Source organism: Gavialis gangeticus, unplaced genomic scaffold (assembly GCF_001723915.1).
Source record: "Gavialis gangeticus isolate Ggan-Ray unplaced genomic scaffold, GavGan_comp1, whole genome shotgun sequence".
Taxonomy (NCBI): domain Eukaryota; kingdom Metazoa; phylum Chordata; order Crocodylia; family Gavialidae; genus Gavialis; species Gavialis gangeticus.
The window spans coordinates 144,585,204-144,604,671 of NW_017729032.1; the positions used below are offsets into that span (position 1 = coordinate 144,585,204).

The 19,468-nt window shown below is 42.6% G+C and overlaps 1 protein-coding gene across 1 annotated transcript in view; it reads right to left on the reverse strand.

Moving 5' to 3' along the window:
- GCC2 (GRIP and coiled-coil domain containing 2) overlaps positions 1–19,143 on the reverse strand; it is a 65,756-nt gene extending 46,613 nt beyond the window's left edge. The window contains exons 1-10 of the mRNA XM_019524410.1: positions 18,981–19,143; positions 13,520–13,582; positions 12,729–12,813; positions 10,737–10,804; positions 9,148–9,252; positions 5,810–8,308; positions 5,177–5,246; positions 3,727–3,827; positions 3,542–3,640; positions 1,559–1,678 (exon numbers count right to left, since the gene is read on the reverse strand). Of these exons, the coding sequence (XP_019379955.1) occupies positions 1,559–1,678; positions 3,542–3,640; positions 3,727–3,827; positions 5,177–5,246; positions 5,810–8,308; positions 9,148–9,252; positions 10,737–10,804; positions 12,729–12,813; positions 13,520–13,582; positions 18,981–18,986 (3,216 nt within the window). The 5' untranslated portion in view covers positions 18,987–19,143. The remainder of the gene's footprint in view (positions 1–1,558; positions 1,679–3,541; positions 3,641–3,726; positions 3,828–5,176; positions 5,247–5,809; positions 8,309–9,147; positions 9,253–10,736; positions 10,805–12,728; positions 12,814–13,519; positions 13,583–18,980) is intronic.
- Between the last annotated feature and the right edge of the window lie 325 nt (positions 19,144–19,468).

Genomic DNA, 19,468 nt, shown 5'->3' on the forward strand with positions numbered 1-19,468 from the left:
CAGTTGTCAGTTGCCCCATATGGTTCAGCAGGGGTCCAATGTTGCCATTGCTTTTCCTCCAGCTCCCCTCATATCTCAAAAAGGACTTCTTATTGTCCTTGATGCTCAAAGCTAGTTGGAGTTCAGTTGACATCTGTAGCTGGCCAGTGGCTGTGATCTGTCACTCAGATCCCTTCCAATCCCAGTGCTCTGGGAGAGGAATGGCAGCCTGTTGTTATCCCACACACAGATCTGGGGGCCCAGCCTCCCGGGAGGAGTCCGGCACAGCCCCGCAGCCCTCCTTTTAAAGTGCTGGGAGGCTGGGGCTGGGCAGGGCAACCATGGGGGCTTCTCCTGCAGCTCGCCCCGCCAGGGCAGAGGCAGGCACAGCTGGCGGAGCTGCAGGAGAAGCCCCCATGACTACCCTGCCTGGCCCCAGCCTCTTGGCACCAAAAAACAAAAAACCTCTGCACTCACTGGCTGGAGCAGCAGCAATCAGGGAATTGAGGGCTCGTGGTAGCACAAAGCAGCAGGGGGGACAGTGCAGATCACCCACCGGCTTGGCACCCGTACGGCAGCTGTTGCATTGTGTGGGTGCAGCGCGTCTTGGCAGGGTGCCGCACACTGTTTGGGAGCTGGGGTGACTCTACCTGCAAGCCAGAGCCCGCAGTGCTCAACCTCAATGGCTTCAGCTCCCAGACAGTGTGCAGCTCTGTACCAAGCTGTGCTGCACCTGCACCATGGGGCAGCTGCTGTGCACATGCCAGGCAGAGGTGGGGGCAATCCCGGCTGCCCCAAACTGCCCCATGCTACAGCTCTGCCATGAGCCCCCAGAGGCCCCGATCACTGTTGCTGCAGCCAGTGAGTGTGGGGTTTTTTTTTTGGTTTTTTTTTTTTAAGTGCCAGGAGGGGGATGGTGGTGGGCAGGGCAGCCACGGGGGCTTCTCCTGTGGCTCCCCCAACCTGGGGAAAGGCAGGCACAGCCGAAGGGGTTGTGGGAGAACCTGCAGCTGCCCGGCTGCGCCTTCCTTTCCATGCCCTATCTGAATCAGCACTGAAACAGCCTCAAAATTCCAGAACAGATTCAGCCAAATCAAAACGGAACACTGATCCGAAATGAATCACTGTTCCTCTGAAACAGCAGAATCCAGAATGGAAACAAAACAGCCATTTCGCACAGCCCTACCGCTTATCTATTATAGAGGACTTTACCACTTATTACTGCAGTCAGTGTGGAATAGCAATATTTTCTGTCTGCTCAAATGCACTTAATTTCAAGTTTCTGCAATTCTTGGCTATGACAACTACTGCACATTCCAGAACACTAGATATTTGAGACTCAGAGATATCCAAACACTGTTCTTATTCCTGTTGTTTTAATTATTTTCCCAATCCAAATATTGCAAATAGCATAACATCTATCTCGTTAAAAACAACTTTTGAGCAAAACTATCAAAGCAGAAGCGGGATTATGAAAATTAGGGGGATATTTAACATAAGCACCGCTGTATTAAACCGGTGACACAAAATCAACTCCATTTATTGTAACCATTAACTGCTCAAGTACAATATAATTTACCTGCTGAGCTGATGTTTGGAATTGTCTTGTAATGTCATCTATCTGACGTTCAAGGTTATTTGCTCGATCCTTTTCAGAATCCAGTTGTTCTGCTTGCTTATCATATTCCAATAGGAGATTCTTGAAACAAAAAAAAAACACACTTGAAATGTTGTTAAAAACATAGAAAACTATGACTCACTTGTAATAAAAAGTGTAAACTACACTTTTACTTTTTGCTGTTTAGTATCTTGCATCTCTTATTGTGATATCAGAGGGTGCATCTACATGTTCAATTAATGCACCATGATTAACTTTGGCACAGTTTGTGCCAGAGTTAACAGCTCCCAGACACAGCATCTATACATGCACCCGGGACCGCAACAGTTTGAGCCGGGGCGGAGCAGCCCTGGGCTGGTAGCAGGCTCAGGGAGTCAACCCTGGGCTCCGGGTTGCAGCCTTGGGCAGCAGAGGGGCCAGCTGGGGCACAAGAGTGCCCAAAGAACAGAGCTGGGTGACTAGACAGCAGGAGGGGTCTGGCACCCTGCTGTCTGGGTGCAATTTACACCTGAGCCTGTGTGTTTAGGTTCAGTTATTTTCATCCCCGTAAGATAATACTGCCAGGGACAGTACTCTCTCACAGCAATGAAAATAAGGTTGCTGCTGTCTAACAGCATCATGTGTAGACTGTGACACTTTACACTGAAGTAAATTAGTTTAGTGCACAGTTAAGCACATGTAGACACACTGAGAAATACTAATGGTAAATTAAAGTTGTATTTCCATTCAAGGTTCTGGTAGAAACAAACTTATAAAGTTTTCCTTGGTAGATTTATGCTGTTTTACCTAGTGACATGTACAATTGAAGGATTTGACTGAGGTGAGGTCTGTTTTTGGAGTATGTAACCGTTAAATAAAATATGTTGTGAATGTAACTTCATGCGTCCTTCTTAAATGGCAGGTCACTAAGAGAACTTGTTTTCTTTTGGCCATGGGGGCAAAGGCACACAGTTGGAACCTTAAATTAACTGCATTAGCACAAGGCCTTTCCACATTTAAAGCCTTGTTTTCTTTAGCTAAGCTTAACACCAGAATCCAAAGGTTCTAATTAACCTTGAAATTTACATTTCAGATTGATTGGGTGAGAAAAGAATTCCCATTTTTGCTGACATTGACTGGTAGAACTTTAAAAAAATAACTCTATTATATCAATATTTTATTAGAAAAGTTGATGATGTTAAAGGCAAATTTTAGAGAGGATCTGATGTTTCCAGGAAAGAATTTATCTTGTGAAAGTGTTCCCAATATTACTTATCCCTGTTTGACCTCTCTGGTTGTGTTAGAAAGAATGTCAACTGATGCTATTCAGGTTCCTAATGAGAAAATACATTTCTGAACATTCCATGTCCCATGTTACAACTTTACAAGTCCAGAATGTGCACCAAGTCCACATTTCAAAAGGTATGGGTAGATTTTCTTTTTACATAAAATTCTCATGCAAATAATTTTTTTTTCGTGCTGATCAATTTAAGCCGAAAGACTTTCTTTGTAAAACAAATATCTTTGCTGGGCAGATACTGATCATGGAACTTTTCAATATAAAAGTCAGTATTTTTTTTAAGTTTATAATGGAAACTCTTGCTGTTTTAAAAATATATATTGTTTAGATGCCCTACAGTAAAAAGACCACACTACTTGCAAGTAAGAAATACAGTAAAAAATTAAGGTGTATATATATGTGTTTATATTCTATATAGCTGACAGGAATAGTTTTACCCATAACTAAAGAACAGTTACTTCTCAGATGAAACAGGCAATACTGACAACACATCACAACAGTTTAAAACAAGGGAGGAAGAATGTTGTAATCATACATGGAAAACTGGTAGTCTGAGTATTATACAATTAAGAGTTAGACAGAAAATGGAGTTAGGACTACAGTCTTATAATCAAAAAGAATATTTTCTGATAAATCTGTATTTTTGAAAATACAGTACAACTTACCTTATAGCTTTCAGCTCCTTGAATGATATCCTTCATAGAAGCAGGTAACTGATCTTTCTCTGATCGTACCAATTCTAATTCTTCTCTAAGACCCTGGACCTTATTATAAGGAATACAGAATTATGCCATAATAGAACCTTGTTGTGCATCAGAAAACTCTTCAAATTAAGGTCTCAAAAAATTACCTCTTTTCTGCTAGAATCTAGTTCTTTCTTTGCTTTCACAGCAACCATTTTAATTTTGTTTAACTTTTCTTTTCTCTCTGTAGATTCCCTTTCCAGCTTTACTAAAACCAAAGAAAACAGTTCATCTAAGCAACAGAATAAAATATGTATGTGTATTTAAAAGGTCCTTCATAAAAAGAATGATAAGCATTCAATATCAGTGAAAAACTGGAAGACATCTGTAGTATGTCTATACAGTGCAAGGCAGCACTACCCAGAGATACCTCAAGTTAGCTCTGTGTGTACAGTAACTCTAGAACAATAGCACGGTGTTGTTTGGGCTAACAAGGAGTAAGGATTAACAGCTCACTGCAACACTGTGCTAATATAGCTGTTTTGCAGCGCTGACCCAGGTATTTCTACGCAGCACTGCCTTGCGATAGACATACCCTCAAACACTTCATTCAGTCAAGCTCTTGAAAGCTTTGTTTGAAAGCCAAAACTCATGTTCTCACCTCATTCTGTAATTCACTTTTTTTTCAATTTGGTATCACATCTTCTCAACCATTTTAGGATAATTGCCTTGGTCATTTCCAATGCATATTTCTACAGTAAGGGTGTGGTGGCTCTTCTTGAATCAGTTCTAAGGACTCCAAACTGTACAACTATTTCCCAGTTTAAGAAAAGGGAACAAAAGGGTGCTTGACCAGAGGCAGTTACCCCTAGGCTTCATATGATCAAATGGCATCCACAGCAATTAAAACTAGGAGGGGTAAATGAAACCCAAGACTCCAGAATAGAATAATACCTCGTAAGCAATGAAGCCAGCCACTAACATTTGCTGATTTTTTTAATGCTTTGTCTGTTCCCTGATATGTATAAGTGATTTGCTAATATAATTTTACTAGCCATCAATGTATATGGCCATTTTGCTTATTTCCAAATGGAAGAGACAGTAAACTAAAAAGAACTTCTATTATAAGTACTTTAGATTCTAAAATATTCCATAAGAAACCCATTATTTAGGTTACAACCCTCCCGTGAAACTCAATAGTATTGTTTCATTTCCACCTAGGTCTAGTCTTTTACAACAAGGCTATTAGAATGCCATGGGAGCCTAGCTTTACTTTTTAAAAAAATCTAGAAGTAAACTGTTCAGTGGTACTATAACGGTTACCAATTCATAATAGTAGTAGATCCTCCCTCCTGAATTGTAGAGTTATGCAAGCTGTAGTCAGTCATGCATAACCAGTGATATAAAGAAACTGGGTATTTTAGAAAAAGTACTGATATTGGTAACAGACATCAGCATTATTTAGCCTTCTTTTTGGATATAAAGAAAGCAATCGTTTACGTCCATAAACAAGTTAAAGATGAAAGATGAATTGTGTTGACGCAGAGGAAAAGGAGGCAAGATTTTCAAGTAAGTTTAAAAATTAAAACTGATTAAATTGAAGGCCATAAGTTGTACCAATTTTTTCTTGAAGCTCTGCTACTGAAGACTGTTGGTCATTTTTCATAGTCAACTTCTCCACTAAGTCCTGTATCGTAAACAAAGGTAAATGATATATTACAAGCATACAAGCATTTGTGGTGTCTGCTATTTTTCAGCAAGACATATTAAGCAGCCAATTAAAAATAAAGTTAAAAGCCAAAATTTAGTCAATTTCTACGTGAACAACAAGAAAAAGGTGTGTTTCCTCAATAATTAAAAACAAACAAACAAACAAAAAAAAAACTTTAAAGGAAGGAGAAGTCATCCTTGCAACAGCTGTTTTCCATCCAATTATGTCAACAGCAAGTAAAGAGGGCTCAAGTAATTCTGTGCAGCTGTTATTCCTCGGTCAATATCAGACACTAACTAACTTTGGATATAAGGAAGTTTGTGGCAGCCCTGGAAGTTATTGTAAACAGAGCAGGGGAAATAACTGATCTAATACACACCTTAAGTTTTGCTCATTTAAGATAGAGTCAGAATCATAGAGATGGAATAGATAACCTTCCCATTAGATAATTTCTTCCATCTCACTGATTAATAAACAATCATTCTACCAAATAAGGCTTTAGAAGTTTAGTCCGCATACTTCAATAACAAAAATATAACCTTTAGAGAGTTCAGTTCCGCTTTCACGCTTTTGAGTTCAATGTCTCTTTTTTCTAGAGTGAGATTTAAGTTTTCTTGGTCTTCTGTACTAGAGTCCTTGTGCTGCTCTTGGGTTTGATTTTCGTAACTAGCAAGTTTTTGAAAGATCTCTTCAATGTGAACAAGAAGATCTTGGTTTTCATTCCTTGCTTTCTCACTGGCTCTCTCTAACTCCTGGATGTCCAGCTGAAGTGCTTCTTTTTCTGACAAAGCTCCTTCCAGTTCTTCTTTTAAGAGACCTTTTTCTTGTTCAAAATCTTGAAGAAGAGACCTAAGTTCTGAATACTGAGCAACATTTTCTTCCTGAAGCCTCCCTATCTCCTGCTGCAAATGAAGAATTTTTTCATCCTTTTGTAAAGTCAGGTTCTTTTCTTCCTCTTTCATTTTCACCAAGTATTCATTTGCAATTTGTAATAAATTAACAGCATCACATTCTTTATCGTAATCTGAAAATGTGGACCCCAATTGCTCAAACAGAGCGTGTAGCTGAGTTCTGGCAAGGGATTTGTGTGTTTCTTCACTTTCAAGTAGTACCATTAAGTGGTCTTTTTCATTGACAGCTTTTTGTAGTTCCTTTTCTAAACTTTCCACTTGTTCTTTAAATACTGACCAACCCTCCTTCTCAGACGTAATTTTTTCCAAGTCTCTAGTTAATCTGTCTTTTTCTTTACTGACTTGCATATTTTCCTCCTGAAGACTACTTGCTTGAGATAAGAGACTCTTGTTGTCAAGCAAAAGAGCTTCAGTTTTTCCCTCCAATTGCTCTAACTTGTGGTTATTCTCATTTTTCTCTATTAAAGCTACATTTAGGCTCTCCGTCAATTCCTCTACCATTTTTCTCAGTTCACTGTTACACTGGTTAACAACTTTTGCTTGTTGTTGAAGTTCCAGAACCCTTTGTTGTTCTTTCTTGCATGCTTCTTGAAGGTTTTCAATCTCTTCAGCAGAGTTCTTCACTTGATTTAAGATACCATCTTTCTGAGTGTCAAGAACAATCAACTTTTCTTCCAGTTCTTTTACTGCATCCTCTTTTTGATGGAGACAGGTCATCACTGACTCATTCTCCTCTTGAAGCAAGATTATTTTATTCTTAAATTCTTCCACTTCTGTTTGTTTTGATGATAATTTTTCTGCCTCCTCCTGGAGACGATTCACAGTTTCAAGAAGAACATCCTTCTCATTGAAAGCAGCTCTGAGTTTTTGTTGTAGCTCACTGACATCAGAAGCTTGTTGTTGCCTCATTGTCTCAAACTCCTGGCTGATTTTTCCAGCAGATTCCCCCAATTCTGTTTGTAGAGTTTCCAGCGTTTCCCTCAAGCTCTCATAACTGGACACTGCTTCTTCTTTCTCCTGCATGAGCTTTTGATATTGTTCCTTAAGCTCCTGTATTTCAAAAACTAATGCCATATTTTCTTTTTCCGAACTTGATAATAAAGTTTCCTTTAGTGCAGACATGTCTCTCATATGTTCGTTTCTCAGATTCTGAATTTCTAAGTTATGTTCTTTTACAGTGATTTCACATTGGTGTTTTGTTGCTTGGAGCTCAGATTTTAGTTTTTCAATTAAACCACAATAGTCTTCCTTAGCAAGCTGCAGTTCATTAATTTTAAATTCCAAGTCTTCTCGCTCATGAAAGTACTCATCCTTTGTGTGCTGGATTTCCGCTTCCAGTTTTAATTTAACATTACTCATATAGGTTAGTTCATCTTTTAATATACTATGTTGAGATTCCAGTTCTTTCAAGGTACGTTCTAAACACCTCACATTTTCTTCCATTTGTGTTTCTGCACACAGGTCCTCTTGTGTATCTATAACATTAATTTGATTCTCTTTATTTTTACTTAGAGCTTCTGTTTGGTGTTCTTGGTCACACACAGACTCCTCGTTACTACAGTGTAGATTGTCCCTTATGCTCTTCTCTTTTATCAAAAATTGTTCTGCCAAATCTTGTGTTAGCTTATCTATCTGTTTTAGCTTTTCTTCATTTTCTTTAGCAGAGGTTTCGAGCTGATGCATCAACTCTGACACCTCTTCCTCATGTGCATTTTTTAACTTTATAAGGTCTTCCTGTAAATTATTTATTTCACTATGGGAATGCTGAAAATGACTTTTGATAGTTTCTTGCAAACATGCAATTTCTTTATTTTTATTATCACTGATAGCTTCTAACTCTTTGTTCAGATGCAAAATCTGTTTCTCATACACAGGCTTAATTTGCTGGACCTCTTCTTGTAGTTTTTTCATTTCTTCTTCCTGGTTACGATAAAGTTCAAGCTGTTGCATAAGCCCTTTCTGTTTCTTTGTTTCTTCTTCCAGTTCCTTCTGTAGTCTGGTCAGGTCTTCATTATATATGAACTGTGATCTTGCTATTTCTGTTTTAAGGGCTTCAATTTCTTTCAAGTAATCAGCACTTGACTCTGCTAATTGCTTCTGCAGTTCTTCTATCTTTGTTACAGAAGTCTGAAAAAAACATTAAATACAGACAGATTTAGATATGGGAAATATACAACAATATTAGCACATATTATATTCTCACTTTAAAAAGTCTATATAAAAAAAAGCATTTGGACTCATGTTATTTGTAAATAGCCGAGTGGAAGTTTAACACTAAATTGATTAAAAATTATAAAAATATAAATTATTAATTTAAACAACTATGAACTTGGCGACTCTGATCCCCACATCCTTTATGTATGGCCAAGGAAATCTGGAAAGAAATTGAAGATAAGCCCTTGATAGCAATTACTGTACCAGAACAAGATGTAACCTATTACATTTATTCTTACAACATGAAACACATTAACATCTTAAACTTGCAACAAGTGAAATCTGCGTGTCTATTTTTTAATTTTTAGTTGTACAGATAAATAGGGACACATAAACGTTAAGAATATAACGTTTGCTGAAAGAATCACGGTCAATGGCTAGAACGCAACTAACAGTGCTTGCAAAAGCAGAGGGGACAGCTGACAGGATATTTCAAGATCTGATACCTATTGATTCTTTCTGTGTTTCTGGAAGATTTGTCCCTTGTGCCCATTTGTGCCAGTCCTTTCAATACTGTAAATAAATACTATAACAACTTAACAAGTCCACATGGCTAATTATACTTAGACATATGTAAACTTGAATATTATTTATGAACATAAGCCAATGAAAAAGGGATTAAAAGGAAAGTAAATCATACTATTGCTTCCTAATATTAAATACTGGTATTAGTTAACACTTAATACAAAGAAACAATACAATTATTGACACACTTTTCTTTTAAGCAAAATGATTTCTACTTATTTGATTACCTCTGCTTCTTGTTTCCTTTGGGCACTTTCTTTTTTCAGAGCGAGACACTGCTGCTGGCTTTCAGCTTTTTCCAAAAGAACAACATCCAGTCTTTCTGTGAGAGCCTAATTTTGAGACAAAAATAAATACTGGTGTGAAGAGGTATTACTCAATGTAGAAATAAGTGTCTCAGCAGTCTCTGCTAGGCAAGATACTGGCCTTAAGGTTTCTTTTTTTTTTTCTTTTTTGTACAAGAGAACAATACCAAATACAAGAATTACCATGTATGTCTGCTTCCAGGACAGCTTTAAATTTAGGATCACCCCCCCAAGTATAAATTTATTACAGTTTTTCATGACTAGGATCTAACTATTGGAGGGGTGCCTTAAATTTGTATCCCTGCACTGCTACAGCAGTGAATGCAGCAGCAGCAGGGAAAGTCATGTGGAGATAGGTGGTCTGCCCCCCGCCCCTTGTCCTTTGTCTTCCCCTGCCCCCCATAATGACTTGCCTCCTACCCCCCAACCACTGCTTACCCTCCCAGCACTTGCACCCCGCACTGTGGCGCCTGCGCCTCCTGCCCTCCCGCTTCAGTGTCTGCACCCACTTTCCCCCCCACAATGCCTGCCTCCCTTCCTGCAGCCTATGGCCCCCATCCTCTGGCATTGGGAACACCAGAACACCAGTGGCTGGAGCTACCCTGTGCTCTGTGCCCTAGGCCAGAATGGGACCAGAGTCATGACTGATTGAGGAAGAGGGGGGAAAAGGGGATGGCAGAAGCTGTGGGGCACAAGCATTAGGGGGCAAAGTCTGTTGGGGATAGGTGGAGAGACAGGTAGCTGCTGCACCTCCAACCCTGACCCCAACCCTGGATTGCGGGCAGAGCCTGAGCCACATCAGCTGCCTGCCTTCACTCTACCTTGTACTCAAATCCAAGACAAGGGGTTTTATTCCCAGTGCTGAATGGGGGGAGGGGTAACCCTTGTCTTCTATTTGAGTTAATACCTTCAGATGAAAGTACAGATGAAAAACATTAACAGCCACACTGCTAACATCTAATGTAGATAACCTATCAAGTAGAATGGATTTGTTTTACTGGAAAACTGGTTTCACTAAGCTTTATGGTTTTTAATGCCCGGAAAATAAAAGCTGTAAGGTTCATGTAAATAATTTTACCCATCAAATTATTAAAACAAATTTTGAATTCTTTAAAGGTTCTTACGTTGACTTTTTACTTTGGTAGCTACATAAATTACACCATTTTTGACAACCTACCTGTATTTATCACTAAACTCAAAGGTGGGAGTTTTAAGTACATTCATTGCAACAAATGCCTTCTTTCTGAACTGCTGGATGGCATAAAACAACTCCACCATTTGCACATGAATCTGCAGCAATTACATGAGCTAAATTATCCCCTACTACAGAAACTTTTAAGAGGATTTTAACAGATAAAGGAATTGTCCTGTGGGCATGAGGTCTTACCTGAATCAGTCAGAATAAAAAGGTTTATTAGATATTCATTACAGATGCAAACAAGGAGCTTTAATGGTATGTAAAGGTTATGCAAATAATTTACAATTTACAAAAGCCAATCACATATTCCTACCTGAATAATATCATCTGTTCCTCCAGCAGCTGGCTTTGATTTGAGTTCTTCAACCTCTTTTTCCAATTCTAGAACAAAAGTTAATTGTATACAAGTTTCACTGAATTCATTATTTGGAATTAAAAAAAATAATCTATCAGCTCCTTTCTGACACCATAAAAAGTAAGTGTGCAAAAATAGCAACTACAAATTCTAAAAATTTCTGAAAACAACTTGATGTCCATTTAAGTCAAGAACTTCTGAGTGAGTTATTCTGTACGTGTCATATAGGCACTGAAACTTGGTGTTTCAGTTTTTAAACCATTTATATACCAAGATAGCCAGAAGAAAAATAAATATATTTAGTAGTCCCTGACTTATTTTTAAAGAGGTTCAGGTATATCAGCCACAATGGTGCTTGATGACTTACTATTTTTTTTAAAGAAGCAATCTGAGCTAAGTGTCTACTAGAGGTGCAGCCGGGATGTGGTGGGACACAGGATGGAGCCGCAGCATATCCACGGGGGTGCAGGGCAGGTGTCCCCTGGATCTGCGCAGGGTGGGGTGGGTGGGCTGCAGCTGTGGGATGGAACTGGGGTTGCACTGGGCTCTTCTCTAAGGGGGCTGGGCTTGGGACAGGCAGCAGCAGCACTGGGAGGGGGCTATGGGAGGGGGGAAGGGGAAAGGGGTGCGCTGCAGGCACCTCAAATTTCACAGTAGCTTCCCCAACCCCCCTTCCCAGCACTGCTGCCATCCACCTGGAGGGGAAGCTATGGTGAAATTCGGGGTGGCTGCAGGCCCCCCAACTTAGCCCCCTCCCAGCACCACCACCGCTCACCCAAAACCCAGCCCCCGCCAAGAAGAGCCCAGCACAACCCCGGCTGTAGCCTGCAGCTGTAGCCCACCTACCCCACGCAGATCCAGGGGGCACATGCCGTGTCTTCTTGGGGTGCATGCAGTGGCAGAAGCTGCCCCATGCCCTTCCCCCTTCCGAGCCGTGGCTCTGTCCTGCACCCTGCCCAGCTGGGCAATGTCTGTCCCTCTTCCACCCTCACTGCGTGGGGTGTTGATCTGCCTTCTCCATGGCCCTTCCACCACAACAGACTTACTAGCTGAACACAGCTGTATTGGAAATTGAATCAGTATAAGCCCCCAAAGTCTCTATCGGTGCACCCCTAGTGTCTATACATTTTTTAAGATACTATCATACTCTGCAATAGGGTTGTACGACGATTTTTTAAGAATATTATCATACTTTGCAGTAGGGTTGTACAACAATTATAGAATAAAATCTATTAGTACCTAGAAAAAACAGAAAGCATGCAAACTGAAAGTGGGAAGCCAGACATTGCATTTGCACGTTATTATTCAATGGCTGTGCACACATCTAGTATGAGAAAAATCAGCTCAAGCAAAGAAGCTAGATCCTATGCTGAATGACAACTGCCATTGTGTTACAGTATACTAAAGCCAATAAATATAAACAGCTTGTATGTAGTTGTCAGAACTCCTCCACCAGGATCAGGAGAACAACTGTGAGCAAAATGGAACAATCACAAAAGGCAGAAGATACCCAACATCCATCACATGGACTGAGAGTAGCTGGCAACTGCCAGTTTCTATTAGAAGTTTCCACCCTGCCTTTTCTTACTTGTTACTACCACCAGGAACAAATATACAGTGATAAGCCCCACTCCAGGATACCGTTCAATTACCAGCTTGATCAAAATGTTTTCTCCCATCACTCCTCCTTGTCTGCTCAGGTAGAAATATTAAATATCAAATCAATGCAGTGCTTCTTGTCTTTCCTCCATTCTGGGACATCTACCTCAAACCTTTCCCAGGAGTAAAGAAAATGGGAGGGAATGAGGAACTGAAAAATTAGGTATTCACTTGGATACTAAACCAGGTGTCTAATAGGGTAACACAAAATATTATTATTTAGCTAATACATCACACTGATATTTTTCAGGTTCTAAAAAGGTCTTGAACAGTCAACTAAACCCATGTTACCTGCACATCTTGACTTCACTTTCTGTATAAGCATCATTTGCTTCTTTGCAAATTTGATGAGATCTTCTTTGGGTAATGTATCCAGCTGTACAACATAGGGAAAGCATGCTTTGTTACATTTCTAACTTGCAAGATTACTAAACTGCAAAGAGAAAATTTAACTGACTTCCAAAAAGTTAAAATGTAGGACAAGTAACATGCCTTCCCCTATGCTGGTATCACAACATAACTGTACAATGTCAAAAAAAAGTAAGTCTACATATAATTTTACAATTTAAGAAGGGGCTTAAGTGGTTAATACCCATTCAAAATATAGACCTCAAAGCCTTAAGGGTCAGCATTCTGGGAAGATGAGTTAAAATTCTTTAGACAAGCGAATATGAGCCAAGTTAAAAATAATGGAGGCATTTTGAGCATAATGTAAATTGTGTAATGTTCTTGAATCTGGCATGCTGACTTAACGTTGTTTTACAAGTGGGCAGTATATTTACATAGAGATATGAATGTACATAAGGAAATAAAATGCTCATTGTTTGAACTGGATGCCACTAAAAGGTTAGTACATGTGCTCCAAGTAATGATAACAGCCAATGAATTCAGAAGAATTCCTCCTCAGCAGTCAAGGTCCCAAGTTTAAATAATGTAATTCCACTTCTGCAAAAACAGACTAGTCAGAGGTACCCTTTAAATTACTCCCTACTGAGTCTTCCCACTAGCAGTAGTGGCTACTGTTGGTTGTATGAATGCAAATTACTGCTGTCCAAATTAATTATGTTTGTAAAATAGTATACCTTTGATTTGCCTGTTCCTGGTGTAGCAGGGGAAGCCACCATATCTTGCCCAGCATCTTGTACCTGAAGAAAAACAATGGCAGAAAGGACATTTTTATTATACAACTCTTGGGACTAGCTAAATCTGTTATAAATGACAGTAATTAACTGCTCAATAAGTAGTTTTTTTTTTAAAAAAAACCAAAAAACCCCCAAAAAGGCAGAAGCCCCATAAGAGCTGAGCTCAGATATAAGATGAGAGAGAGCTCTATCTGGATGGTTTCATAATAAATCTCATAACACAGAGTCAATATTATGTTTTTGTTTTGTTTATTATGGAAACAAAACCTATTTATTTTGTTTTAAAATGATGTTAAAATGTGACTTAACGATCTCGATTTGAAGATACAGATAAATGGAAACTTAAGTGGAGAAGAATATTTTAAATGAACAATGCTTTTATAGGGAATTTTCCAAACAGGATTCAACCAGGTTTACTACCTCTTGGGCTGGGTTTGAAAGATCTAATTTTCACCAGGCATTGAAAGCACAAAGAGTAGGTGTTGTTATATATTCAGAAGTCAAGTAAAGGCATAGGAAAATACTTGGAATAGGAATACTTGCATTGGAAAACCTCTGATTTTATTTAAAGAAATCTTGAACTGAATCTGGAATACTGTGTAGTTGGGACAATCACTGGAGGGAAACTTAGAACAGCTGATGCAGGTTTCATGACAAAAGGCCAAAATCAGACCATTAGCTCACATACAGATCAAAGGCAAAGGCAACAACAACCTCACTTCCTAAATCTCACCACAAACCTCCATGTAACCAAACACACATGAAAGAAGACACAACATTTTGAAACATTTCAAGCGGTTTTGAAGCACCTCTGAAACGTTTCAAAAGGCTAGCTTATATAACAGAAATAACTCGCATACCACAGAGATACCACTGGGAAGGTTACCAGACTCTTGATACATCAGATCAGGTATAACAACGAATATATACTCTGCCAATTTCTATGGATAGTACTGAGATAGTTTTCTGTGGTATGCAATAGTGCAATTGCAATAAACAAAATCTCAGCATAGTCAACCAACTTTTACACTACTTAAATACTGGACATTTTAAGATACTATTTAGTGTCTATGAAAATCAGTAGGCAGAATTAAGCAGTTACAATATAGGCAGCATTAAGCAGTTACAATGCAAATTGCATAAGGAAGTTTTTGCTCTAAAGCCACAGTTCTATGCAGTGGTTTTGACATCAGTAGGTCAGTTCTAAATAGTTTTCAAGGAAGTTCTAGTGAGCTGTCAGACATTCTGAAATACAATTTCAGAATTTAACAGATACAGCTAGAAAGTATACGTATTGCAACAGAATTATATTTTCTATTTGAAATGAATGGGTAAGTGATTTGAAACTTCCTTTGGATTTTTCTTTGCATCTTTTCAAATTGCATCTGCACTGGGGCCAAGCACCTTGGAGCTGTGCCTATATCACTGCTGCTTCTTGCTTCCTGGCTGCAGCACAGGCACAGCTTCCAAACAGTGGGGAGCTGCACCAGGAACAAGCAGCTGGAAGCTGCATCCACACTGCTGCCATTTCTCCTTAGCAACTAACAAAACAGAAAGTATCGTTATGCCCCTTTATAAATCCATGGGGCACCCACACTTTTAATTTTGTGCCCTATTCTGGTCTCACACCTTAAAAAGCATATGCATGTCCAGCTTTTCTAAATAGTCCCTAACCTGTTTTTTTGCCAGATGACTACTTATTTTTTCCCCAAATGGCGCTGCCAGGTGCAGTAGTCTGGGAGCTGACCTTATCTGTGAAGAATGAAGTAAGAAGGCATTGAATACTTCAGCCTTTTCTGCATCATCTGTCAGTAGGCTGCCTCCCCCATTCAGTAAGGGACCCACACTTTCCCTGATCTTCCTCTTGTTGCTAACATAGTTGTCGAAACTCTTCTTGTTGCCCTTCATGTCCCTTATTAGCTGCAACTCCAACTATGCTTTGGCCTTCCTGATTTCATCCCTGCATGCCAGAGCAATACTCATATATTGCTCCCTAGTTATTTGTCCAAGTTTCCACTTCTTGTAAGCTTCTTTTTTGTGTTTTAGCTCACTGAAGAGTTCCCTGCCAAGTCAAGATGGGCTTCTGCCATACTTGCTAGTCTTCCTGTACTTTGGGATGGTTCTTTTCTGCATCCTCAGTAAGGTTTCTTTAAAAGCACAAACAACACTCCTGGATTCCTTTCCCTCTCAGACTGGCCCCTCAAAAGATCCTGTCCATCAATTCCCTGAGTGAGTTGAAGTCTGCTTTCCTGAAGTCCAGGGTCCTTACACTGCTGATGTCCATTCTTCCTTTCCTCAGGATCCTGAACTCAGTCTTCTTGTGGGTGTTACTACCCAAACTACCATCCACTTTTACACTGCCCACCAATTCTTCCCTGTTTGTCAGCAGATCAAGGAAAGCATAGCCTCTAGTTAACCTTTCCAGCACTTGCACCAGGAAGTTGTCCCCAACACTCAAAAAACTTCCTGGATTGTCTATGACAGGTGTATTGCCTTCCCAGCAGAAGTCAGGTTGACTGAAGTCCACCATGAGAACTAGGGCCTGTGATAAGGAAACTTCTGCTAACTGTTTGAAGAAGACCTCATTCACCTCTTCCTCCTGATCTGGTGGTCTATAACACACACTCACCACGACAACACCATTGTTGCTCTCCTCTCTGACCCTAACCCAAAGACTTTCAATTAGAGGAGCACCAATACATTGGTTCATATCATATTGGCACTGATAAAAGGAAAACTGACATTATTGGCAATCAGCCTTTTTTTGGCTGATGGGGCCAATAATGTCACCAATATATGCTATGTGCATGCATGTAGCTGCAGCACGCACGCGGCAACAGCTTGGAGAGCAGCATCCTGCAGGTAAGTCGGGGTGGGGCGTTGGGAGGAAAGGGTGTGGAGGGGGCTGATCAAGGCCACCACAGTGAGGGAGGGAGTGGGATAGCCATTGCCTAGCCACGGTAGGGCAGGGTTAGGGAAAGAGTCAGTGGCTCGTCCAGGAGAGGGGGGGGCATGGCTCCCTCTGTTGTACGTACCCCCGGGGGAGGCATGTGCCCCCAGATCTGTGTGTGGGGTGAGGGTGGGTTGCTGCTGTAGGATTGAGCTGAAGGCTATGCTGGGCTCTTCCCAGCGGCTGCACTCAGGCCAGGTGAGGTTGGGTAGGCAGCAGCAGCACTGGGAGGGGGGTTATGGCAAATTTTGGGTGGCTCTAGCTCCCCCATGATCCCGCTCCCAACGCCACCTGAACCACCTTGCCTGAGTGCAGCCCTGGCCCAGGCCACCCCCAGTGGGAAGAGGGAGGCACAACCTTCGGCCTAAAGCACACAGCAGCAGCCTGCCCTCACTCCACACACAGATCTAGGGGGCACATGCCCTCCATGCCTCCCCTGGCAGTGCATGCAGTGACAGAAGCTGCCCTTCCCCTGCACCAGACATGCTGCGGCTCCATCCCGCGCTCCACCCCAGCTGTTCAGCGCCTCTCCCAGCCCCACTCCCTTACTGTGGGGGCCTTGTTTCCCCTCCCCCCAAAGACTTACCAGTTGGATGATGCTCTCCAAGCTACCAGGATGCATATCAGCAATCGGATCAGTATCAGCCGATATAGCTGGTTAATAATTAGTTATTGGTATCAGCCAAAAAAATCTTTATCTGGGCACCCCCACGTTCAACAGGCTTATCTCCAGTTTCATACCAGAGCTCTGAGCAATCATGTGGCTCTTTCACATTAAGTGCAACGCTTCCTCCTCTTCTCTCCTGCCTGCTGTTCCTGAACAGTTTGTACCCAGCCATGACAGCGCTCCAGTCATGCGGGATATCCTGCCAAGTCTCTATTATTCCCCAACATGTCAGTTCTGCGTTATATGCCCAGGAGCCCAGCTACCCCCTGTTCCTTGCTGGCTTTGGTGCCAGCAATTTACTGTGCTGGCTGAGCCACCTGGTGGGAGGAGCAGGGAAGAGATGGGACTTTCTTTCCCTAGAGCAGCAAGCAGCAGTGTTTTACCCTGCACTTAACCTGACCCCACCCCCTTTTACTCTCCCCACCTGCCCTTTTTCTCAGAGTATTCTCTTTACTGTTTTGCTTTTCCAGCCTTCTTCTACAAAGGGAATGCCCAGCCCAGCCACACAGATTGCAGGCAGGTCAGGACCCCTTGGGCAGGTCAGGCCTTTTGAGATGCCATTCAGGAATGTAGGCCAAAGCCCACCAAGTAGAGCTATCAACCACCCTTGACAAAGAGGGCTAACTTAGAGGACATCACTGATCACGTGGGACAACTAAAGGACCAAACAGAGTTAGGAGTGAATGTCATAGGATTAAAACAAGTGCACTGAGGGGACACCAAGCAGAGCATGCCAGCCTGTGCCCGTTGGCCCTCAAACAAGTTCAAGGAGCCAGTGGACGCTGCGCAGGAATAGGACCAGGGCAGTGAATGGACCAGAAATAGGTCCTCCAGCCAGAGCCTTCTTCCTGGCCAGATGGATTGCCAGGTTGGGTAGGGCCACTCAGGCAAGCCAGGCTCCTTCCACGCAGCTGCTGAGCGACTGAAGCAGGAATCCAACATGCTCTGGATCCGCCCCGGCCATGTTCCCTGCTACATGCGGAAATGAAAGCTGGTCACCAGCTAGGATGTTACGGCACATTTTCCCCTCTCACGTTACAGTGGGATGGGCTTTCTGAGGTGAGCTAGTGGCAACACTTTGCACACATGGCTGGGCTAAGTTGGCAGTGCAATTTGCCAGTCAAGCATGATACGTGTAATGGGGTGATGGGGCCCTGGGTGATGCAGGGCTGTAGTGGGCAAGGCAGGCCCATGGGCTGACTCAGGAAGTGGCAGCTCTAACGCAGTCTTCAGATCACACCCAATGCTGTATTTGGGGGTGGGGGAGAAGCCACCCTGCCTGTGGTCAGCCTGGTACAAAGCACTGGGGTAGAGGCCACCTGGGCTGACCAGAGCCCAGGGAGCAAAGCTGTGGTGAAGAAGGCCTCTCCTCCCCACCCCAATAGTCTGTGCCCAGCTGACTACAGGCCAGGTAGCGCCTTCCTTCTCCCTCCACCAATCAGATGGCGCCTTCCTTTTCCCTCCATCTCTGGGTGGAACATTCCTCCCCCGTGGTACCTTCCTCCCGACCCCATTCCCGGGTGGAACATTCCAACCCCCCAAGTGGTACCTTCTTTCTCCCTCCATCCCCGGTTGAAATCTCGCCCCCTCCGCTGCCAAGTGGTCGAGCCCTATGGGGTATGAACCGGAGACGTGTGCGTGTGGGGAGAGGGGCTCACCCCACGTCACGCATCGACCCTCACGCGCCGACCCCTACTCCAGAGCCCCCGACAGAGACGGGGGGCTCCCGCCCAGCCGAGGGGCTCCGTTGTTGCTGTTACCGCCGCGATCCCGCCTCCCTTTACCTCCATGTAGGAGCCGCAGCCGGTGGCGGAAGGGAAAGGGGAATAAAAAAACAGCCTAACAGCTCCCCCGCATTCCTTGCCCTACTTCCGCCTTCGTCATCGCCTCGCGCCTCTGGCGTCACATTCTGCACCACGCCCAAGGTCGCAACGACCGTTCCCTTGCGTTGCCGCGAGTGCCCCCGGCGCGTCCGCTGTGCGCATGCGCGAAGCCACACTATCACCTCCCGGGAGCAGTTGCACAGTTTAGAGCTAGGGGCTGGGCGAGCTCGCGCTCACGTCATCGCGCCGGGCTGAGTGCGCCCCTCAGGCGTGGCACCCGTCAGCTTCTGCCAGAGCCCCCTCAAGCCCACCAACCCCCACCAACCGATGCCAGCTCCCCACCTGCCTTGTACTAGTGAAAAGGGCCCAGGCAGGGCCTGACTAAATCAATCATCTCAGGCTTTAGGAGGCCAGAAGGAAAAAGGTGAGGAGGCGGCCTTTTCCAAACC